Raw genomic sequence first — 18,932 nt, 5'->3', positions numbered from 1 at the left:
TGATCCAAGGTCAGTTGAATCCAGCCCCCTTCTATTATTATGCTATACTATCCTAAGCATACATTGTTCTATAAATTTCATTTTAAAATAAACAGAAAACAGTGACAGCTAGTATTTACTGTCACTTTCCTAAGAATTTGGCCCTGTTCTAAACACTTTAGATATTCTAGCTTCTTTCATCCTCATAATCCATGAATTAGGCACAATCACCCTTTAACAACAGATAGCTAATCTGAGGGCTGGAAAAATTAAAGAGCATGTATTGTGAACAGCTCCACACAATCATTATAGACGTTTAAATTGTGTCTAGTTTTCTGATATGAATATATCTTATTTAGTCTTCATTATCTTTATTATAATTTGAAGATTATGTTTGGAATTTCTTATTGAAAAGTGATCGTTTCCTCTAGGTTTTTTGTTTGTTTTTTGAGAAAAGTATGGTGTGTTCTTTCAACCTTTCATTTTAGCAAAGGAATGAAGAACACTTTATTTTCCTTTAAGAGACTCTAAATAAAGGATTAAAAGAAATTAATTCAAGGTGAACCACATTAAAGTTCTTAACTTTCTAAATTCATTTAAAATTCAATGAGGTCTTTGTTGATCATTAGATTGATCATTAACTATTCAGCTCAGTTATTACCTTTGCTTATGATAAACCACTGGGTAGTTTTATAGATGAAAACCAACTTGGCCTGAATATAGGTGAGAGTAATATAAATTTGAGGATTAGAAAGATGATTTATGAGACCTAAGTATAAGGCAAAACTTGATATTTTAGCTAATTTCTGTGCACTTTTGCATCCCTTAAATATTAAATACTTTCACCAGAACACTGGGATTATGTGTTTAGCAATCATTGAACATCTGGTGTCCAGCGTTGGCTCAACCTACCAAGTTTCAGGGCACTAGGAAACCAGACACACACTAACTCCTCAACATGTCCCATCTGTCATGATTTAGGTCCTTGGGGCTTTTATTTCCCCCCAGCCCTCTATAAGGTTTTTCACTTCCAGACGAAACTTTTAAAGACACACACTGAATCAGTATCAAATCTACAGCTCTGGAATTAAAATGCCTGTTAAAAGTAGAGCTGCCTGAAATGACAAAAAATGAAAACTGACAAAAAAAGGCAACAGTGAAACTTAATCTCCCATTTTACATTCTAGCCAAATATGTATCTAGTTTTTTAAAGTACTGGTCCTTAATATCAGACATGGGAAATGATTCTGAGAATTGAACGATACTAGTATTTGTTGATTATCTGCCAATATCAAGCAACACACTACTCACAAGGGACCCCCAGCTGGGGTTCCGCCAAGTCCTTTTTGTACTTTGGTTCCCACACCTCTACAATTTCATGTTCACCAAAGAGAAAAGGAAATACACCTACATTTTTCCAGTTGTGAATATTAACAACTGTAGGATTAACACGTATGATTAATTTTTTCTTAAATATTGTTATCTTTGCCTCAAGTAGCTTATTTAAATTTAAATATCTTCAACTCACAATACTTCTTAATGGACAGATATATTTAAAAAGCATGTTGAGCAAGAAAATTTTAGTTCTAGTCTTGATCTTAGAACACATTCTCAAAATCAGAAAATTTTTAAGTAAAGTGATGCAAAACTATTTTTCCTTTCCTCCACAATCCCATACACACCATACAACATTACTTACATATTCAAATAATTAATATTCAGTCATCTCGGTTAGACTGACTCGCACAAGTTCTCTAAGGTCTAGCATAGTACTTGATATTTAATAAGTGCTCAATAAATGTTGTGTAATTGACTTAAGATAGCTTAGGTTTGAAACTTTATGTCCTACATCCCAGAATATCAGATGGAAGCATAATATACCAAATAAGATTTAAAGATACTAAAGATGCAATTTTAAAGTATGTTTTAGGGGTGAGAAAAGGAAAAAAATATGAGTTAGGACAGAGACCTTTCAGAATTAGATACTTTTGACCATGCTTTGAAAAAAAAAAAAAATGTCCCACTGAGAGATTATCCTTCCTAAGTACCCCCCTTTGATATGTCATTCCTGACTTTCAATGGCTCCCTCCTCCTCTGGGACAGTGTACAACTCTGTAGCCAGAGAGGCAGGGTAGCACTGCGATTTGAAGTACAGGCTCTGCATATGACTGTCAGACTCACAACTTACTAGCATGTGACCATGGGCAAGTAACAGCCTCTCCCAGCCAACCTTTGTTCACCTGCGATGAGATGATACATGCAAAGCACTTAGCAGGTGCCTTGCACACAATAAACGCTCAATCAAAATTGTCTATTAATGACGACAATTAAATTTAAAATTTTTAAAAATTATCCATTTTTAACAGCTTGATTAAAATTCATATACCATAAAAACCACCTTTTAACATATACAATTAAATAGTTTTTAGTATATTCAGAGAGCTATGTGACCATCAGGATTACTGAAATCTAATTCCAGAACATTCCATCACTCCAAAAATAAACTCCATATCCACTAACAGTCATTCTCACTCTCTCCTCCTTTTAGCCCCGGGCAATCACTAATCTACTTTCTGTCCATAAATCTGCCTATTCTGGACATTTTATATAAATAGGAATGTACAATATTTGGTCTTTTATGGCTTATTTTTTTCATCTAGCATAATGTTTTTAATGTTCATCTATGTTATAGCATGTATAAGCACTTTAGTCCTTTCTTATGGCTGAATAATATCCCATTGTATGTTATCAACTATCATTTGATGAACATATGGGTTGTTTGCACTTTTTTTTGCAATTAAGAATAACATTTTTGTTAAAATTTTTGTGTAGTATTAAGATTTGTCAGAAGCTTTTTTTGTGTGTATAGAGATGAGTGCATGAGTTTTGTCCTTTATTCTGTCAATATAGAGTATCACACATTGATTGATTTTTAGATGTTAAACCAACATTGCATTCTTAGAATACCACTTTTATATATAATCCTTTTTCTGTGTCACTGAATTCTGTTTTCTAGTGCTTTTGTGTCTCTAATTTATAAAGAATATTGGTGTATAGTTTTGATGTATTATCTTTGTCGGGAAAGTCTCTACACTTTGGCCCCAATTTTTTAACCAAGAATTCTTTTCAAAGGCTTGATTTGCAACATGTTACTTTCAAGTTCATCTGCCTTCTCACCTTACTCCCCAATCGCCTGCCAATATCCACTCTATTCTATTAAAAAGTTTTGATACTGTCCAGCCTCTAGATGTTTACAAACACTGTTCCCTTTTTCCCAATTCACTCTATTACTCATCCATAAGACCTATATCAAGTCCCTCCTCTTCCTCTTCAAACCATGACAGATCATCCAACCCCTAGAAACCTCTCCCTTTTTGGGATGCTGATGTCATATTACAAATGAACATTTGCTTAATGCTTACAATTTACACACCTTCTTATTGCATTTAATTCTCACAACTCTGAGAAATACGTGTGTTTATTAAGCCAATTTTGCACAGAATTAAATGACTGGCTCATAATTGTATAGCTACAAAGTAAAAAATATTAAACCCTCAGCTTTTGTGGCAGGAAAGAAGTGTTCCATTTAATATGTTAACTAACTCTGAGATTAGGCATTTATTTCTCAAATTCAGTCTTTCCCCCTTCATGTAGCTAACAAATATTTAAGATGCATATTGACTACACATATATATCACTTTAGGTAGTATGAAGAATGCTTAAAGGATAGACTCCAAATTACCCCCCCCCACCCAAATAAGCCTATATGACTAAAAACTGTCATCTTCTGAAACTAAAGCTAAAAAATCAACACTAAACTGATAAGCAAATCAGCTCACCCAATGAGATTAAAAGTGAGTTACTTATGGGACTACAGTATTTTTAAAATATTCTATAGTCAAACAAGCCAAAGACTTTTCTGAATCTAAATGTCTCTAGAGTTGTATTCTTTTATTTTATTTATTTAAATTATTTTTTTTTATTTATTCATTTTAGAGGAGAGAGAGAGAGAGAGAAAAGAGGGGGAGGAGCAGGAAGCTTCAACTCCCATATGTGCCTTGACCGGGCAATCCCAGGATTTTGAACTGGCGACCTCAGCATTCCAGGTCAATGCTTTATCCACTGCGCCACCATAGGTCAGGCTAGAGTTGTATTCTTTAGACTTTAATTATTTCAACTGAAGTAAATAAATTTTTATCATCATTGACTAGAATATATCCAATGAGTTAATGATAAGCCATGAGGATAAGTGATCTGCCTGAAACCTAGAGAAAGAAATCAAAGAACGATATCAGAGTAATAAAACAATGCAATGGGGCTTCCGCTTCTTGTCGTCGTGGAGAAACTGGCACTGGTCATGCCCTCCCACTGTGAACAACTACAAAAGTAGATGAAAATGTTTCTTCAAACAGGACATGGGACTGGGATTCCAGAGATAAGAGAAACAAACACGGAAGGACCTCTCTGCCAAAAGCCTGTCTAGAGTACAGCATGGGGAGACCCAAACAGAACATGGTGGTCTCCCGGAGCTGATGAAATAGAGCCGAGTTTTCGAGGCTGAGGTGGCTAAAATGTGAAGAGCTTGGTACCAGAGGGAGAGCACAAGGTCCAGAAAACTGCACAGAGGTCTGTCTCCTTGAGTCTTTGGCTGAATGGTAAGCAGGGAATACACAGGGTGAGGCTCTATGAGATTAGTGAGAACAAAGGCAAGGTCATCTGTACGCTGAATGGTTCCCAGAGCTCATACAGGACTGGGAGACACCCGAGTTCTGGCCAGTCAGAATGGGAAAGGCCTTGCTGAACACTGGAGCATTCAGTAGAAACCCCAGAAGGATCTCAATTTAGTAATCTTAGTCGATTTGTGTATGTTAGTAGAAGATAAAATAGTCCTAACAAAGCTTAAAATTAAGTGTCAAAAACGGTCAGGTTGTACTCAACCATCTGCTAGGAAAAAAAAATAAGGCCCAGCATTCCTTAAAGAGTAACAAGATCCACACGTTCAATATTGTAATGTTCACAATGTTCAGCAGTCTTTCAAAAAGAAACAGATATGAAAAAATGCATATATATGAAGAAATTTGATGACACTTCCAAATTTGATGGAAACTACACACTCATAGTTCTAACTATAAACTCATAGATACAAACTTATTTAATGAACCTTAATTAGAAAAAAAAACTTCACAGAATCACATCATAATCAATTATTAAAAATCAGTAAAAATAGAATATCTTAAAAGCAGCCAGAGAAAAAAACATTATGTACAGTATAACAAAGACAACGAACAAACAACTGCTAACTTTTCATTAGAAACAGTGTCAGAAGGCCCTGGCCGGTTGGCTCAGTGGTAGAAAACCGGCCTGGCATGTGTATGCCCCAGGTTCAATTCCAGGTCAAAGCACACAGAAGAAGTGACCATCTGCTTCTCCACCCTTCCCCCTCCCATTTTTCTCTCTCTCTTCCTCCCCCACAGCGATGGCATGGCTTGATGACTCCATGGAGCCTTCATCTCAGGTGCTAAAAATAACTCGGTTGAGAGCGTGGCCCCAAATGGGTAAAGCATAGGCCCCAGATAGGGGTTGCTGGGTGGATCCTGGCTGGGGTTCATGTGGGAGTCTTTCTCTATCTCCCCTCCTCTCACTTGGGAAAAGAAGAAAAATAAATAAATAGAAATGATGTCAGAAAAAACAGAATGACATTTAAAATGTTGAAGTACAATAAAAGAAAATCAGAACTGTCAAATCAGAATTCTATATCCAGAATAAAAGTTATTAAAAATAAAAATGAGATAAAAACATTTTCAGAGAAACAAAAGCTGAGAAAGTCATGAACAGACCTGCAATATAAGAAATGTCAAAGACCTTTACACAGAAGGAAAATTATATCAGAAAGAAAGGTGGGCTTATGCCAAAGAAAGAAGAGAGACAGAGATGGCAATTTTTGAGTAAATGTAAAATAACTTTGTTTTCTTATTTAAAATTTTTTCAAAAAGCTGGTTGCACAAAAAGAGTAGCAAGGAAGTTTCCATGGGTATATAACATATGTAGTAGTACATTATAGGACAAAAATAACATAAAGGATGAGATGAGAAATGGAAGAATTCTACATATGAAGTAACATAATACTATTTAATAGTAGACTGGTTAAAATGCATATTGTAATTACAGAAACAACTACTTTAAAAAAGTATAGCTAATAATCTAAAATAGATGATAAATTAGAGTACGTGCTCGATTCATCCAAAAGAAGGCAGAAAAGGAACAAAACACCAGATGGGACAAGTAGAAAACAAAACTCAAGATGGGATATTTAACTAAAACCATATCAATAATTAATGAAATACTAAACAACAATCAAAAAATGGACACAGAAGAGTACATATTGTATTATTCAATCTATGTGAAATTCTAGACTAGGCAAAATTAATGAAAAGAAGCAGTGGCAGCCTGAGACCATGGGTGTTACCCACAAAGAGACAGGAGAAATCTCTTTAGGTCATGGAAAAATTCTATCTTCATGGGAGTGACGGTCACATAAGTGTATACATTTGATACTTAAATGGGTGCATTGTATTGTATGTAAATAATAACTTCAATGAAGTATTTAAAGGTAAAAACAAAATAATCTTAAATGTGTAAACAGAGATTTGAGCAACCAGAAATAAGCGTTCCATTCTTACAAACTGTACTATGCCACATCTTGTCTGGCCCGAAAGATTAGGTCATCCATTCAATTAAGTTTCCAATACATGATATTGTGATTTTTTTTTAAAAAAAGTGCTTACTTTTTAGACTGAAATATCCTTGGAAGAAAAAAATAAATGCCTAGAAATTAATTTATCAAGAAATATGTAAGACTCACCTGACCAGGCAGTAGCACAGTGGATAGAGCATCAGACTGGGACTCAGAGGACCAAGGTTCAAAACCCCAAGGTTGCTGGCTTGAGCATGGGCTCATCTGGTTTGAGCACAGCTCACCAGCTTGAACCCAAGGTCGCTAGCTTGAGCAAGGGGTCACTCGGTCTCCTGTAGCCGCCCCCCCCCCCCCCCGTCAAGGCATACATGAGAAAGCAATCAGTGAACAACTAAGGTGCCGCAACAAAGAACTGATGCTTCTCATCTCTCTGCCTTCCTGTCTGTCCCTATATGTCCCTCTCTCTATCTCTCTCTCTGTCTCTGTCACACACAAAATAATATGTAAAACCTTTATGATGACATCAGTGATGAAAGTGACAGTACAAATAAGAGATTTATAGCATGTTCCCAGTTGAGATGTCACTCTGGTAGAGAAAGCACTTATCCTCAATTTATTATAGACAGGTAATGTAACACTAATCAAAATTCCAGTGAGAGATTTTTGGGAAGTAGGAAAGATATTTAGAAAATGGATTTGAAATTTTATCTGAAAGAATGGGCAAGAATAGCCAAAAGCTTTTGGAAATCCGAATAACGCTATCTTGCCTAACTTACTGCAACACATCTTTTAAAAGCTAATAATGAAAACAATCTGGCACTAGTGAAAGAATAGACATAAAATTTTAAGTCTCAAAACAGAAGCATGTATATATGGAAATTTATCATATAATGTTAATATTTTATTCAAATGAGCTGCAAAGGGATAAGCTAATAAATGATATAGAAAGAACCAAACACTCATTCACAAAAAAAATAAACTTAGGCTTCATCTTTCATTGTACATGAAAATAAATTACAACAGATAAAAGACATAAAGAGAAACAAAATCATAAAGGTACTGAAAGAAAATGTTAAGGATGATGTATATATAATTTTGAAGAAGTTTTATTAAAGATGACAGGAAACCCAGAAGCCATTAAGAGAAAGACTAGCCTGACCAGGCGGTGGCACAGTGGATAGAGCATCGGACTGGGATGCAGAGGACCCAGGTTTGAGACCCCAAGGTTGCCAGCTTGAGCACAGGCTCATCTGGTTTGAGCAAAAGCTCACCAGTTTCAACCCAAGGTCGCTAGCTTGAGCAAGGTGTTACTCGGTCTGCTGAAGGCCCACGGTCAAGGCACATATGAGAAAGCAATCAATGAACAACTAAGGTGTTGCAACGCGCAACGAAACTAATGACTGATGCTTCTCATCTCTCCATTCCTGTCTGTCTGTCCCTGTCTATCCCTCTCTCTGACTCTCGGTCTCTGTAAAAAAAAAAAAAAAAAAAAAAAAGACTGAAAAACATGACTACACACAAATTTAAAACACATGTACGACAACTCTATTTTTTTAATTAAAAAACAAAGAACAAACGAAATATTTGTAAATTCTACAAGAAACATAAGATTAATATACTTAATACATAAAGAGATCTTCAAAATAAACTATCACTCTAATACATTCTTGGTGATAAGCAAGTTAACATGTAAATATCCTTTTGTTTTGCAATTCCATTTCTAAAACATATCCAACAGAATAATACACACACACACAAATCTGTTCTGGATCACCAAGATTTTGTATTTCAATAGTCTGTGTAATAAAGAAAAAGTGGGAAAAAAAGTGTACATGAATGAGGATTAATTAAACTTTGATACACTGATGCAAGAGAATTCTACTCAGCTATTAAGAAGAATGAGCCTGACCAGGCTGTAGTGCAGTGGATAGAGCATCGAACCAGAATGCAGAGGACCCAGGTTGGAAACCCTGAAGGCGTCGGCTTGAGCGCAGGCTCATCCTGCTTGAGTGCAGGCTCACCACCTTGAGTGTGGGGTTGCTGGCTTGAGCATGGGATCATACACATGACCCCATGGTCACTGGCTTAAGCAAGCCCTCACCCCATCAGAGCACATATGAGAAAGCAATCAATAAACAACTAAGGAGACTAAGGAGCTGCAATGAAGAATTCATGCTTCCTGACTCTCTCCCTTCCTGTCTGTCTGTCCCTGTCTGTCCCTCTCTCTGTCTCTGTTACAAAAAAGAAAAAAAAAAAAAGAATGAAGGTGATCTATTCTATAGAGGCTAACATACAAAGTGGGTATCTCATTTTGCATATTATGATCTCATTTTTATTAAAATAAATATTATATAGTCCAACATCTCAACTGACTCAGGACCACTGGTTGGTTAATTAAAAAAAGTTTAAATCAGGGAAAGATACTTTAGGAAAGATACTTGATTTTAGTTTTAAAAATATGTACATTCTCCAGCCTTGTATATAAGACCAAAGACTTGCCTTTAATTATAGATCAACTGGTCCTTTCTGATTAAACCTTACCCTTAAAATATTGTTTTAGATTTCTGGTTTCAGTTTCTTTAAAATGAAGTGAGGACTTGAAAACATTTGTAAAGCAATGCAGGTGCACGCTCTGTCTAGATTTACACTTTACCCTCAATCTTTTACAATTGTCTTCCCCATGCTTCATTGATTGCAGTTTTTCTCAACATCTAGCACTTAGCAAATCTTTCCAAAGCATTATTAGACTTAGTTTAATAGGAACAATAATTTTCTTCCATGCTCACATTTTGGTTTGTATGTTTCATTTAAATTTCAAAGTTACTATAATGAGTATAACTAAAATAAAAGGTTTGGAAACAAACAAGATTAACTCTTGACAAACATAAAACTTAATAATCTTTAATTATAAATTAATACTCAGGTTCATTAATCAATCTCTTATGGAATATTTTAACATGAATCAGTTTAACCAAGTATCATTAACTATATCAGCTCATATACTCCAATCTCTAGACCTGTACTATCCAATATAGAGCACTTGAAAAGTCAAAATGTGAATTGAAATGTGCTGTAAATGCAAAACACAGACCAGATTTCAAAGACTTCATAGTGAAAAAAGAATGCAAACTACTGTAATGATGATTTTTATATTGATCATAAATTAAAATGATAATATAGAAATACCAGATAAAATATATTAAAATTAATTCACTTAAATTTTTGATGTGGCTAATAGCAAATTACAAACATTGCTCTCATTATATTAGGTAGCACTGTTCCAGACCTGAAAATATCCTTTGTTCAATAATGATGTCGTCTGTGAAGTTCTACTTGAAGAAATAGTGAATCACTTTCTTTTTTATCACCTCTGTTACCTCATCCAAGACACTTTGGATGGACAGTTTGGTAGAAGCCTCTCTAAGCAGACTCATGATTCTGTATCAGGGGTCAATAAACTATGGCTCAGGGGCCCAATTTGACTGACTGCCTATTCAGTGCGGCTCACAAGCTAAAAACAGTCTTTGTGTTTTTAAATGATTGGGAAAAAAATCAAAAGAAGATTAATATTTTGTGAGCTGTAAAAATTATATGAAATTCAAATTTCAGTATCTTCAGTAAGAGTTTTCTGGGCTCAGCTTGAACACTATGTGGCTACTTGGTGCTACAGGGCAGAGCTGAGGGGCTGCATCAGGGATGATGTTGCCTGCAAAGTCTACACTGTTGGCTACCTGGCCTTTACAGAAAAAGGCTTGCTGAGCCCTGTTCTATATCATCTCTAATGACTCGCGGGCACAGTTAGTTGCCAGTTGCAACTATAGGATCGGGGGGGGGGGAATAAATACAAGGGAAAGCATCCCATTTTAATTTCTGCCAGAGATTAGTTGAATTTCCAGCTTCTTAACTTTCTTCTGCCATCAGTTTGTGACTCGAGAAAGTGTTCAGAAACTCAGTCACTGAGAAAGTCTTTTTTGAAATAGTTTTTTTATTTGTTTTTGCCTCTGTGTTCGTTTTCTTTCAAAGATAACAGGGTTTTATTTATTTTTCTGGGACAGGTTTCACACAGATGATATCATAAAAAAGATCAGGGATCTGTGGCACCAACGGCCAAGGCGCATCTCTGCTCTGAGACTCGCCAGTGTCCCAGCCATGACACCGGTGCTGCCCTCTGCAGCCGGGGTGCTCCCTGCTCCTTCATGCCCAGCCTCTGGGTAACACGTGCAGCTTTCTTTTAAACCCGCTACTCATGTGCGGGGCTGTTCCTCGACGCACGTTTTTTCAGGTACCTACCTCCGTAGACCCTGTGAACGCAATCTTGTCTATGCCAATGTGAGAAGCTATTGCTGCCCCAGCCGTTGGCCCATATCCTGGCAAAATATTGATGACTCCTGGTGGAAAGCCAGCCTACCAAAACAGAATTGGAGGAAACGTGGTGTGTGAGAGCTGCAGAAGCACATTAAATCAGATATGCTCCAGCAGGCCCCGACCGTGCGGGAGTGGGGGCCGCTCCTGAGGCGGTTTCTCTCACCTCCTTGATGAGGGCTCCCATGTACAGCGCGCTGAGCGGCGTTTGCTCTGCTGGTTTAATTACTACTGTATTGCCACAGCACAGGGCTGGCGCGATTTTCCAGGCAAACATCAGCAGGGGGAAGTTCCACTGAAAGGAACAAAAAACTCAAGGTTGATAGATGGAAAAATCTCCCTCCACTACTTTGTTTTCAAGCTGTGACTTCTCAGATTTCTCAGACTAGTCCTCAACATAAATCTTGTCCCACCACAAAGTGTAGATGTTTGGATTTTTAAATTACTTCATTAAGAATAGGAGTGACCTTGAAAATCCAAATTACTATATTCCAACTACCCAGCAAAAGAAATTGCATGGTGAAAATGGAGTCTCTGTTGTTGTTTTTCTCTTTGTTTTGGTTTGGTTTTTGTCATTATTTTATGTTTTTAAAACTAGACTTTGTTCCAGTAAGTTCTTGTGTATGAAAACTTTTTCTTGCATTTGTGATTTTTACACCAGGAATTTCAGACTGGTATAAAAGCGCTTCAGTGTAGAAGAACCAGAACAGAAAATTCCAGCTGTGAATTATATTTAAGTCAATGCATTTTCCAAGGAAGTGACTTTTCTTTACATACACATATTATCACAAAAACATAATAACAAAAAATAAAGATTTATTATTTGAGTGGCCTTTTATTTTTTGAGTAAACAAGAATTTTCATTTGTTTCCCTTCCATCACAAAATAAGCAAACAGAGACTAAAAACTGTATGTATCTGAATTTGGGGCAAAAAAAATGATTTAAACTGATTTTAAAAAGATATTAAGCATGAGCCTCAGGACTATCAGGTGTCATTGATAATTTCATTAAGAAAGAAAACAGAAATGCTGGTCCCCCGGCTTCAGCCCCTGACCACAATGTGTCTCTGCCTGAAGCATCTCAGCTGCCCTCCCTGAAAGATCCTCACTGGCCCTGGCAAGCCTGCAAAAATATACAAGTGTCTGGCCTTCACCAAACACCCAATTTCTTTTCCCCTTAGTTGTTTATAAGCTTGGGAGTCCACAGTGATGTTTTAATTCCATCTACAGTGTATAAATCTTGGAGCGTGGTAATTGAGCTGGAGCTGGCTGACAAGCAGTTCTTGTCCTGTCCGTGAAAGCTGCAGCTCTGAGGGTCTAGGAAGGGCAAGAAGAGCAGGTCTCAGTTCCCGCAATTAAGGTGACAGAACTCACCCCTGCTCTGATCTAAGTGGCGCTGCCCTGCGTGGTTTGGGAGCAGAGGGACTTAAACCAAACCTCTCATTTTCTGTTTTCATTCTGTAATAAATATCACAGTAACCTGGAATCTGCAAATCATGAAAAGAACATTAATACTTCTCAAAAATTGTTGGCCCGCAAGGCCAAAGATGATCTTAATTCATTCTCCTATATTTTGAAAAGAGAAAACTTCTTGTCTACAGTGTAAGAGTTTAGTTTGAGCCTCCCCTGAAATCCTTGCCAGAATGATTAGCTAGTACTGTTGGAAGATTCGATGATGTTTTGTGTAGTGCCAAGGCTGTGTATGAGAGAGAAAGAGAGAGAGAGAGAGAGAGAGAGAGAGTGTGAGAGAGAGAGAGAGAGAGAGAGAAGACAATGTTTAATGTTCCAATCCAAACACTAAGCACTACATCTATTTCCCTTTACAAGACACACAACAGCCCAGCATGGTTTCAATTATGACCGTGACGTTAATGGTACTGCTGTGTCTTCTGTAGAGTCTTCTAACTAGATTCTTGTGAAAAGAAACAGTGGGAAAGAATGGGATTAAAAGACCATATAAAACAATACGCCTGGAAAGATGGTGAGTCACAGTTTTAAAAAATAAACAAGCAAATATAACAAAGCATTAATTTTCCATAAGCCAAATGGACATCTATAACCAAGGGCAGGTTATTAATACATTGGGCTTGGCTTTGCTTATTTTAATCATGAGAATTCCATGACTTGAGAATTCAACTCCTGGTAACGGAGCTGAAACCCTATTAACCTGTTCAAATAAGCATTTCCAGGGAGGCTGTTAAAGATATGTCAACAACATGAGCTCAGTTTTTTTCCCCCCAGTAATGGAAAACACACATCGCCGAGATCTATGTTTTATGTATCTTTAAGAGAAGTGGTTCAAATGAAAATAAATATGAGGCACGAGGAGATACACTCACCGGGATGATCTGTCCACACACTCCAATGGGTTCATGTCTTGTAAAGGTAAAATAGTCTCCATCTGAAAGAAATAAGCATGGTCACCACCAGAGAACTCAGTTTAGAAGGAAAAAATGCAGAGGGAGAACTTGGGTGGCAGCAAAAAAACAGAAATAAAGCTGAAAAAACATCCTACTCTACTGTGTATAAAAGCTGGTAGAAGAGCCATTACTTGGCATAAAGTATCTCCAGACACAGCTCCCAGATGCCCAGAGTGCTGACCTCGAAGGCGAAATGGAGGACAGGCTGGTGACACTAAAAGCAGCCCCGGGGAAGGGAAGGGATGACTGGGGGAGCTAGAAACTGGAAAGAATTCATTACTAAATTTTATATTAAATATTTAAGTAATACTTATATGTGAACAGTTACTTGATTTAAAAACTGAGGTATCTCAAAGTTTTTAAGAACTCAGGGAAGTACTAAAAAATTAATTAAAATGTTATTGGGTAAATTTAAAATGCTAAGTAACTGGAAAAGGCAAAAGTAAGCTCTATCTTGAATTATTTATCATAACTCGGTCCAGGTGTCCAATGCCCTTCTTGGGCCCTAGGCGGATGCGGGCACGCGTAGGCCTATTTCAAGATGACAAAAAGTCTGCTTCAAAGAAAATTCCGTCAATAACCCAATGCCTCCATCCTCAAACTAGCCATGGAAACGAGGATGATTTAATAACTTTGTTTTCCTTATAAGAACAAAAGGCAATTGAAATAATTATCAAGGAAAACCAAACCAAATTCTTCTTTAGGAAAATGCCATTATGTTTATCTGAATTGTTTTAAATGACTAATTGAAATAACCAAAGAATGGCTCATTTTTAGCATAGGGCCTCTCATTTCTGGTCCTGGGCAAAATCTTTATCTTTCCCTCAATTGCCAACCTTTTGACCACTTCAGTGATATTTGATTTCTCTCTCAAAAGCCAAGCCTTGGGAAAGGGAAGGCGCTCAGATAATACTCGTGAAGAGCACTGCTACTAGGGACAGGTAGGGATGCTGGTGGAGATGGACAACTGTGTGGGTTGGGGGAAGAGAAAATGATGTGACTGTTTCTCATTGTCTCTCAACGCATCTAAATCACTAATGTTTATAACACAGAATTGTTGTAAGTTCAAAATTATACATTTTAAAATGAAAGTCTCTCTCTTTCTCCTGGACCTCTTCCCAGAATTAGCAGCCACCTGTTGTTACTGGTGTATCTTTTCAAAGAACTTTCTTTCACGTACAACAATATATAGCATCCTTTTATGCCCCCTCTTCTCATCTTTTAAAATGCAAATGGCATCATATTATTCACGGTTTTCTATATTTTGTGTTTCCCCACTTTCTTTTCATATAAATCCAACATTTTAAACTGCTGAATATTATTCCACTGGCTCAATAATGGTATTACTTATAAACTATCCTGAGGGACACAGAGATTGCTTTCAGTTTAGGCAACTAACTATAAATAATGCTGTAAACACTATCGTTTTATATATCTTAGTTTTGCATGCAGATGAATCAAGAATTTTCCTAGATGTCATTCTTCACAATCATGCCAGTTTTATTACCCTTCTTCAATTTATAAATCTCTGTAAAGGTATTTTTTAATATAATACCTTTTAATATCTCAGATTGATTTTCTCAGCAAATATAAATAAATCTGATGCCAGGCTCTTCTTCCAGGGAAGGTTTTCCAGGAGGAGCAATAATACTAATGAATAGGCTGAAGAGTTTCATTTTCAAGGAAATCCTTCCCAACTAAACTTCACAATAGGGCTAAGGTGATAAATTCAGATGGATAATCACAGACCATAAAAATCGGAGTATAATGTCAAGATGGAGTACAAATGGGCCGAGAAAAAATGAGAATATAAACTGAAGGACACAGGTGCTTGTTTCAGCAACACACGTGGGACACTAGACCGGTCCAGAGAAAAGCAATCGGGCTCCCGCACAGGCACAGCACAACGATTCATAAAACATTGCCACTTTTTTGAAAACAAAAAAGCAAAGAAAATATTCCCCTCTCTACATACTAAGTGCTTAAGAATTTAGATGTATCACTTACATAATTTTGAAAGTTACGGAAGAAGTAAAAGAGAGAAGAAAGAAGTGTAAGCAAAATCTTAAAAAACTGACCTCATAAGGAATTGAACGCAAATCCATAATTGTGGACCAAGAGAAGCTGAGTTATTGGGAATAAAAATCTTTCCTGAATAAACTGAACAGACTGGACAATTAGCTAAAGGCTGGCACAGAGAAAGGAACTGAAGAATCTTCTGTGCCTACAGTTCCTCTATGTAGTGAACAAAGAAATGCACGGTATTGATGCTTGGACTCTTCCCAACAGGGCACCGAGTGAAAGAGAAAAAGAAAGGGACCCGGAACTTGACTTCAGTCTGCATTCTCATCTGGTCAGTGCAAGATGATTCCGGACACCGCTAGTTTGATCTGGTTCCTCGTGAACACAAGAGCTGTGCTCCCTATGTGCACCCTTGTCTAAGGCTAACAGCACCTCAGTGGTCCTTCACAGCTACTATGACCCTGCTCCAAATCCTACCAAGTTTCTAGACTAAAGTTACCCAAAGACCAATCGCTCAAAAGCCATCTTCCTAAGTTCTCCTATATCCAAGTATAACTTACTCTGTTACTTACTCAAAAACTCTGTTAAATCAACTCATCTTTTAATAGTATGTAAATGGCTACTTGTTAGCTTCACCTTAAAGAAAATCTGTAAAACAACTAGTTTCATGAGCTAACCTATTTCCTTCTAATTTTTTCAAACCTAATAATTAAAATTAAAAGTGTTCACTACTTTAATGTATAGGGTCATCTTGCATGCGACCAGTGCCACGTGATATGTTATATTGTGCTTCTCAAATTTAAATGTGTGCACAAAGCACCTGGAGATCTTGTTACAATGCAGACTCTGAATCAGTAAGTCTGGGGTGGGACCCACGGCTGCACTTCTACCAGCTCTCAGGTGACGCCAGAGCCTCTGATCCTCAGGTCACTCTCCAAGCAGTGAGCTTCCAAGGCACCAAGAGGGTCACGGGAAGTCCAAGGGCATCATCATTTTATAGTCGCTGACTTCATTTCTATTTATTTATTTACTTTCTTGCCTATCTGGGAGCTCTACTAATCTGCCTGAAAGTAGTCTGAAGTGTAGGAGAACAAAAACATACATATTTCTAACACTAACCCTTACAAAATATTTTCACATTCTTATTTCATGCTCAAAACAACTCTACAAGGGATAAAAATAAGACAATTGTTATTATCAGCACTTAAATTAATTTTTAAAATTTTTATTTATTCATTTTTAGTGAGAGAGGAAGGGAGAGAGGAGAGAGAAAGAGAGAGAGAGAGGAACATCGAGCTGCTCCTGTATGTGCCCTGACAGGGGACTGAATTAGGACCTTCTACACTTCAGCATGACTCTGTAACCAACTATGTGGCCAGGGATATTAATCTGCATTTTATAGAGAAAATATAGTACACACATATTAAGCTCAGAGTCATATAAATGGTTAAGTTGTGGCTTCTGGTCTTGAATTTGGGTTATCAGACTTCAAGTTCATTACCTTTATAAATATATTCAAGAATCTTTTGAGAATAAGGTATTGGATTTAGGTATCACAAACCAAAAAATCAGTGTTTTGTCAAGAAGGAGTGCAAATGGGGTAAAACGACAAACTTTTTGTGAACAATAACAATGATCGAGGATTTGGTATGTGGACACAGAGAACTCACTTAAACTTCAGGATCTCAGTTACAACGGGAACCCTGCAGAGCTATACCTTTTCCTCAGTGGGGGGAGCACAGACTGAGCACCTCCTTCCTCTTCATCTAGAGACAGCAGACTCAAAGGGGCGACAGGGTTAACTTCTCTCTCCCTTTTTTACCTAACGTGATATATAGTGAGTACTCTTCTCTGCTAGAAGTAAAATTACATCCCATTTTCCCATCTATTATGTTAATAATGCTTTCCAAACATGGCAAGATGACTTAAAAGGTTGCTCCCTTCATTTCTCTAGCTTTCTGCTATGAAGTGCACCAGCTTGATGCAGAAACAAAATCTACACCAAACACAGTCCATTTGGGGCTATGGACATCTTAGGAGAGGGCTCAGATCAGTATGAAAGGATTGTACTTGATGAGGAAACAAATGTTCTGAATACCCCAATTTGAGCCAACAAGTTAGACCATAGTAACTATGCTGGAGAAAACTAAAGAAGATACCAAGACAGAAATACTAAATCACATGTGCAGGACTCTTATCTCTCAGCCTCTTCCCCATTTCATTCAAGAAAGTAAAAATCATAGAGTAATAGATAGATATTATTCTCACAGGAGTTTAAGACACACACAGGAAACAACTTCTCTGATGTTTTTATACTTCAGTGTTTAGACCTCAAAAAGAATATAAATATATTACAATTAAATACTTTATCATACTATGAATTTGGTTGAACTGAGTATGTGTATATTGAGCCATTTCTAGAATTATATTAAAAAAGTATTTTCCCCTAAAAATGAGTAATAGAACAAGTTTCTGCTGTATTTATGAAATACAACTGAGCCACTGTTCTATGTTCTTTAATAGGGCCCTTGTAAAATTACACAGGAGAGATAGCAAATATTTAGTTAATTAGAACATTTAATTACTTGGATTATTCCTTCAGGCTAAACATTATATCTTAAAGGAGATTTTATAGTTGCTTGAAAAAAACTTTGAGAGAATTTTTATTCTCATTAGAATATCTGGGTCCTGTCCATGTAGCTCAGTTGGTTAGAGCATCATCCTGATACACCAAGGTTGTGGGTTCAATTCCCAGTCAGGACACATACAAGAGTCAACCAATGATTCATAAATAAGTGGGACAACAAACTGATGTTTCTCTCCCTCCTTTTCTTTCTCTTTCTCTAAAATCAATAAAAATTTTTAAAAAGAAAAAAGAATATCTGACATTGTCAGAGTCTTCATAAAAACCAGACAGTGTTATGGGCAATGTGTACAATAAAATCAGAAAAATCTAAATGCGCCAGAAATTGAGGAGAAATGTATCCAAAATGGACCTCAAGAACTAGCTCTCAATTACAATGCTGAGTATTTCAAGAACTGCAGCTAATTTTATATATTTGGCCACAGTAAAAATAAGATTATTTGATAGTATAAACTTTGTAACACAATTCAGCAAAGGGGAGCCCATCTTCAAATCTCTAATCCGTGTACAGAATTTGCCTTTCGAGAAGCTAGAAACCATTTGATTACTCCAGTATTAATCAATCAGACCAGATACACAGAACTATTCCATCATGTACCCTGGCAGATTCCTGTATATTTTGACACTGAACAGACTCACTGAACAGTTTACAGCCACAATGACAAACTATAAACACCTATACAAACACTGAGACTTTACATAACTTTACTTTTCCGGACCTCAGTTTGCCTGAAAAATGAGGAGACTGGCCTTAAGGATTCCAGAGGCCTTTTTCAGCCTTCAGCCTCTCAAACAGGTTACATATATGTGA

General features: G+C 36.9%; 1 protein-coding gene across 1 annotated transcript in view; it reads right to left on the bottom strand.

The window, feature by feature from the left end:
- The window catches only part of ALDH1A2 (aldehyde dehydrogenase 1 family member A2), a 96,769-nt gene that overhangs the window by 25,869 nt on the left and 51,968 nt on the right, over positions 1–18,932 (bottom strand). The window contains exons 5-7 of the mRNA XM_066276046.1: positions 13,375–13,436; positions 11,202–11,330; positions 10,964–11,077 (exon numbers count right to left, since the gene is read on the bottom strand). Of these exons, the coding sequence (XP_066132143.1) occupies positions 10,964–11,077; positions 11,202–11,330; positions 13,375–13,436 (305 nt within the window). The remainder of the gene's footprint in view (positions 1–10,963; positions 11,078–11,201; positions 11,331–13,374; positions 13,437–18,932) is intronic.

This window comes from Saccopteryx bilineata, chromosome 4 (assembly GCF_036850765.1).
Source record: "Saccopteryx bilineata isolate mSacBil1 chromosome 4, mSacBil1_pri_phased_curated, whole genome shotgun sequence".
Lineage (NCBI taxonomy): Eukaryota > Metazoa > Chordata > Mammalia > Chiroptera > Emballonuridae > Saccopteryx > Saccopteryx bilineata.
Note: the sequence above shows the minus strand (reverse complement) of the source record. Positions and strands in the feature narration are given on the sequence as shown.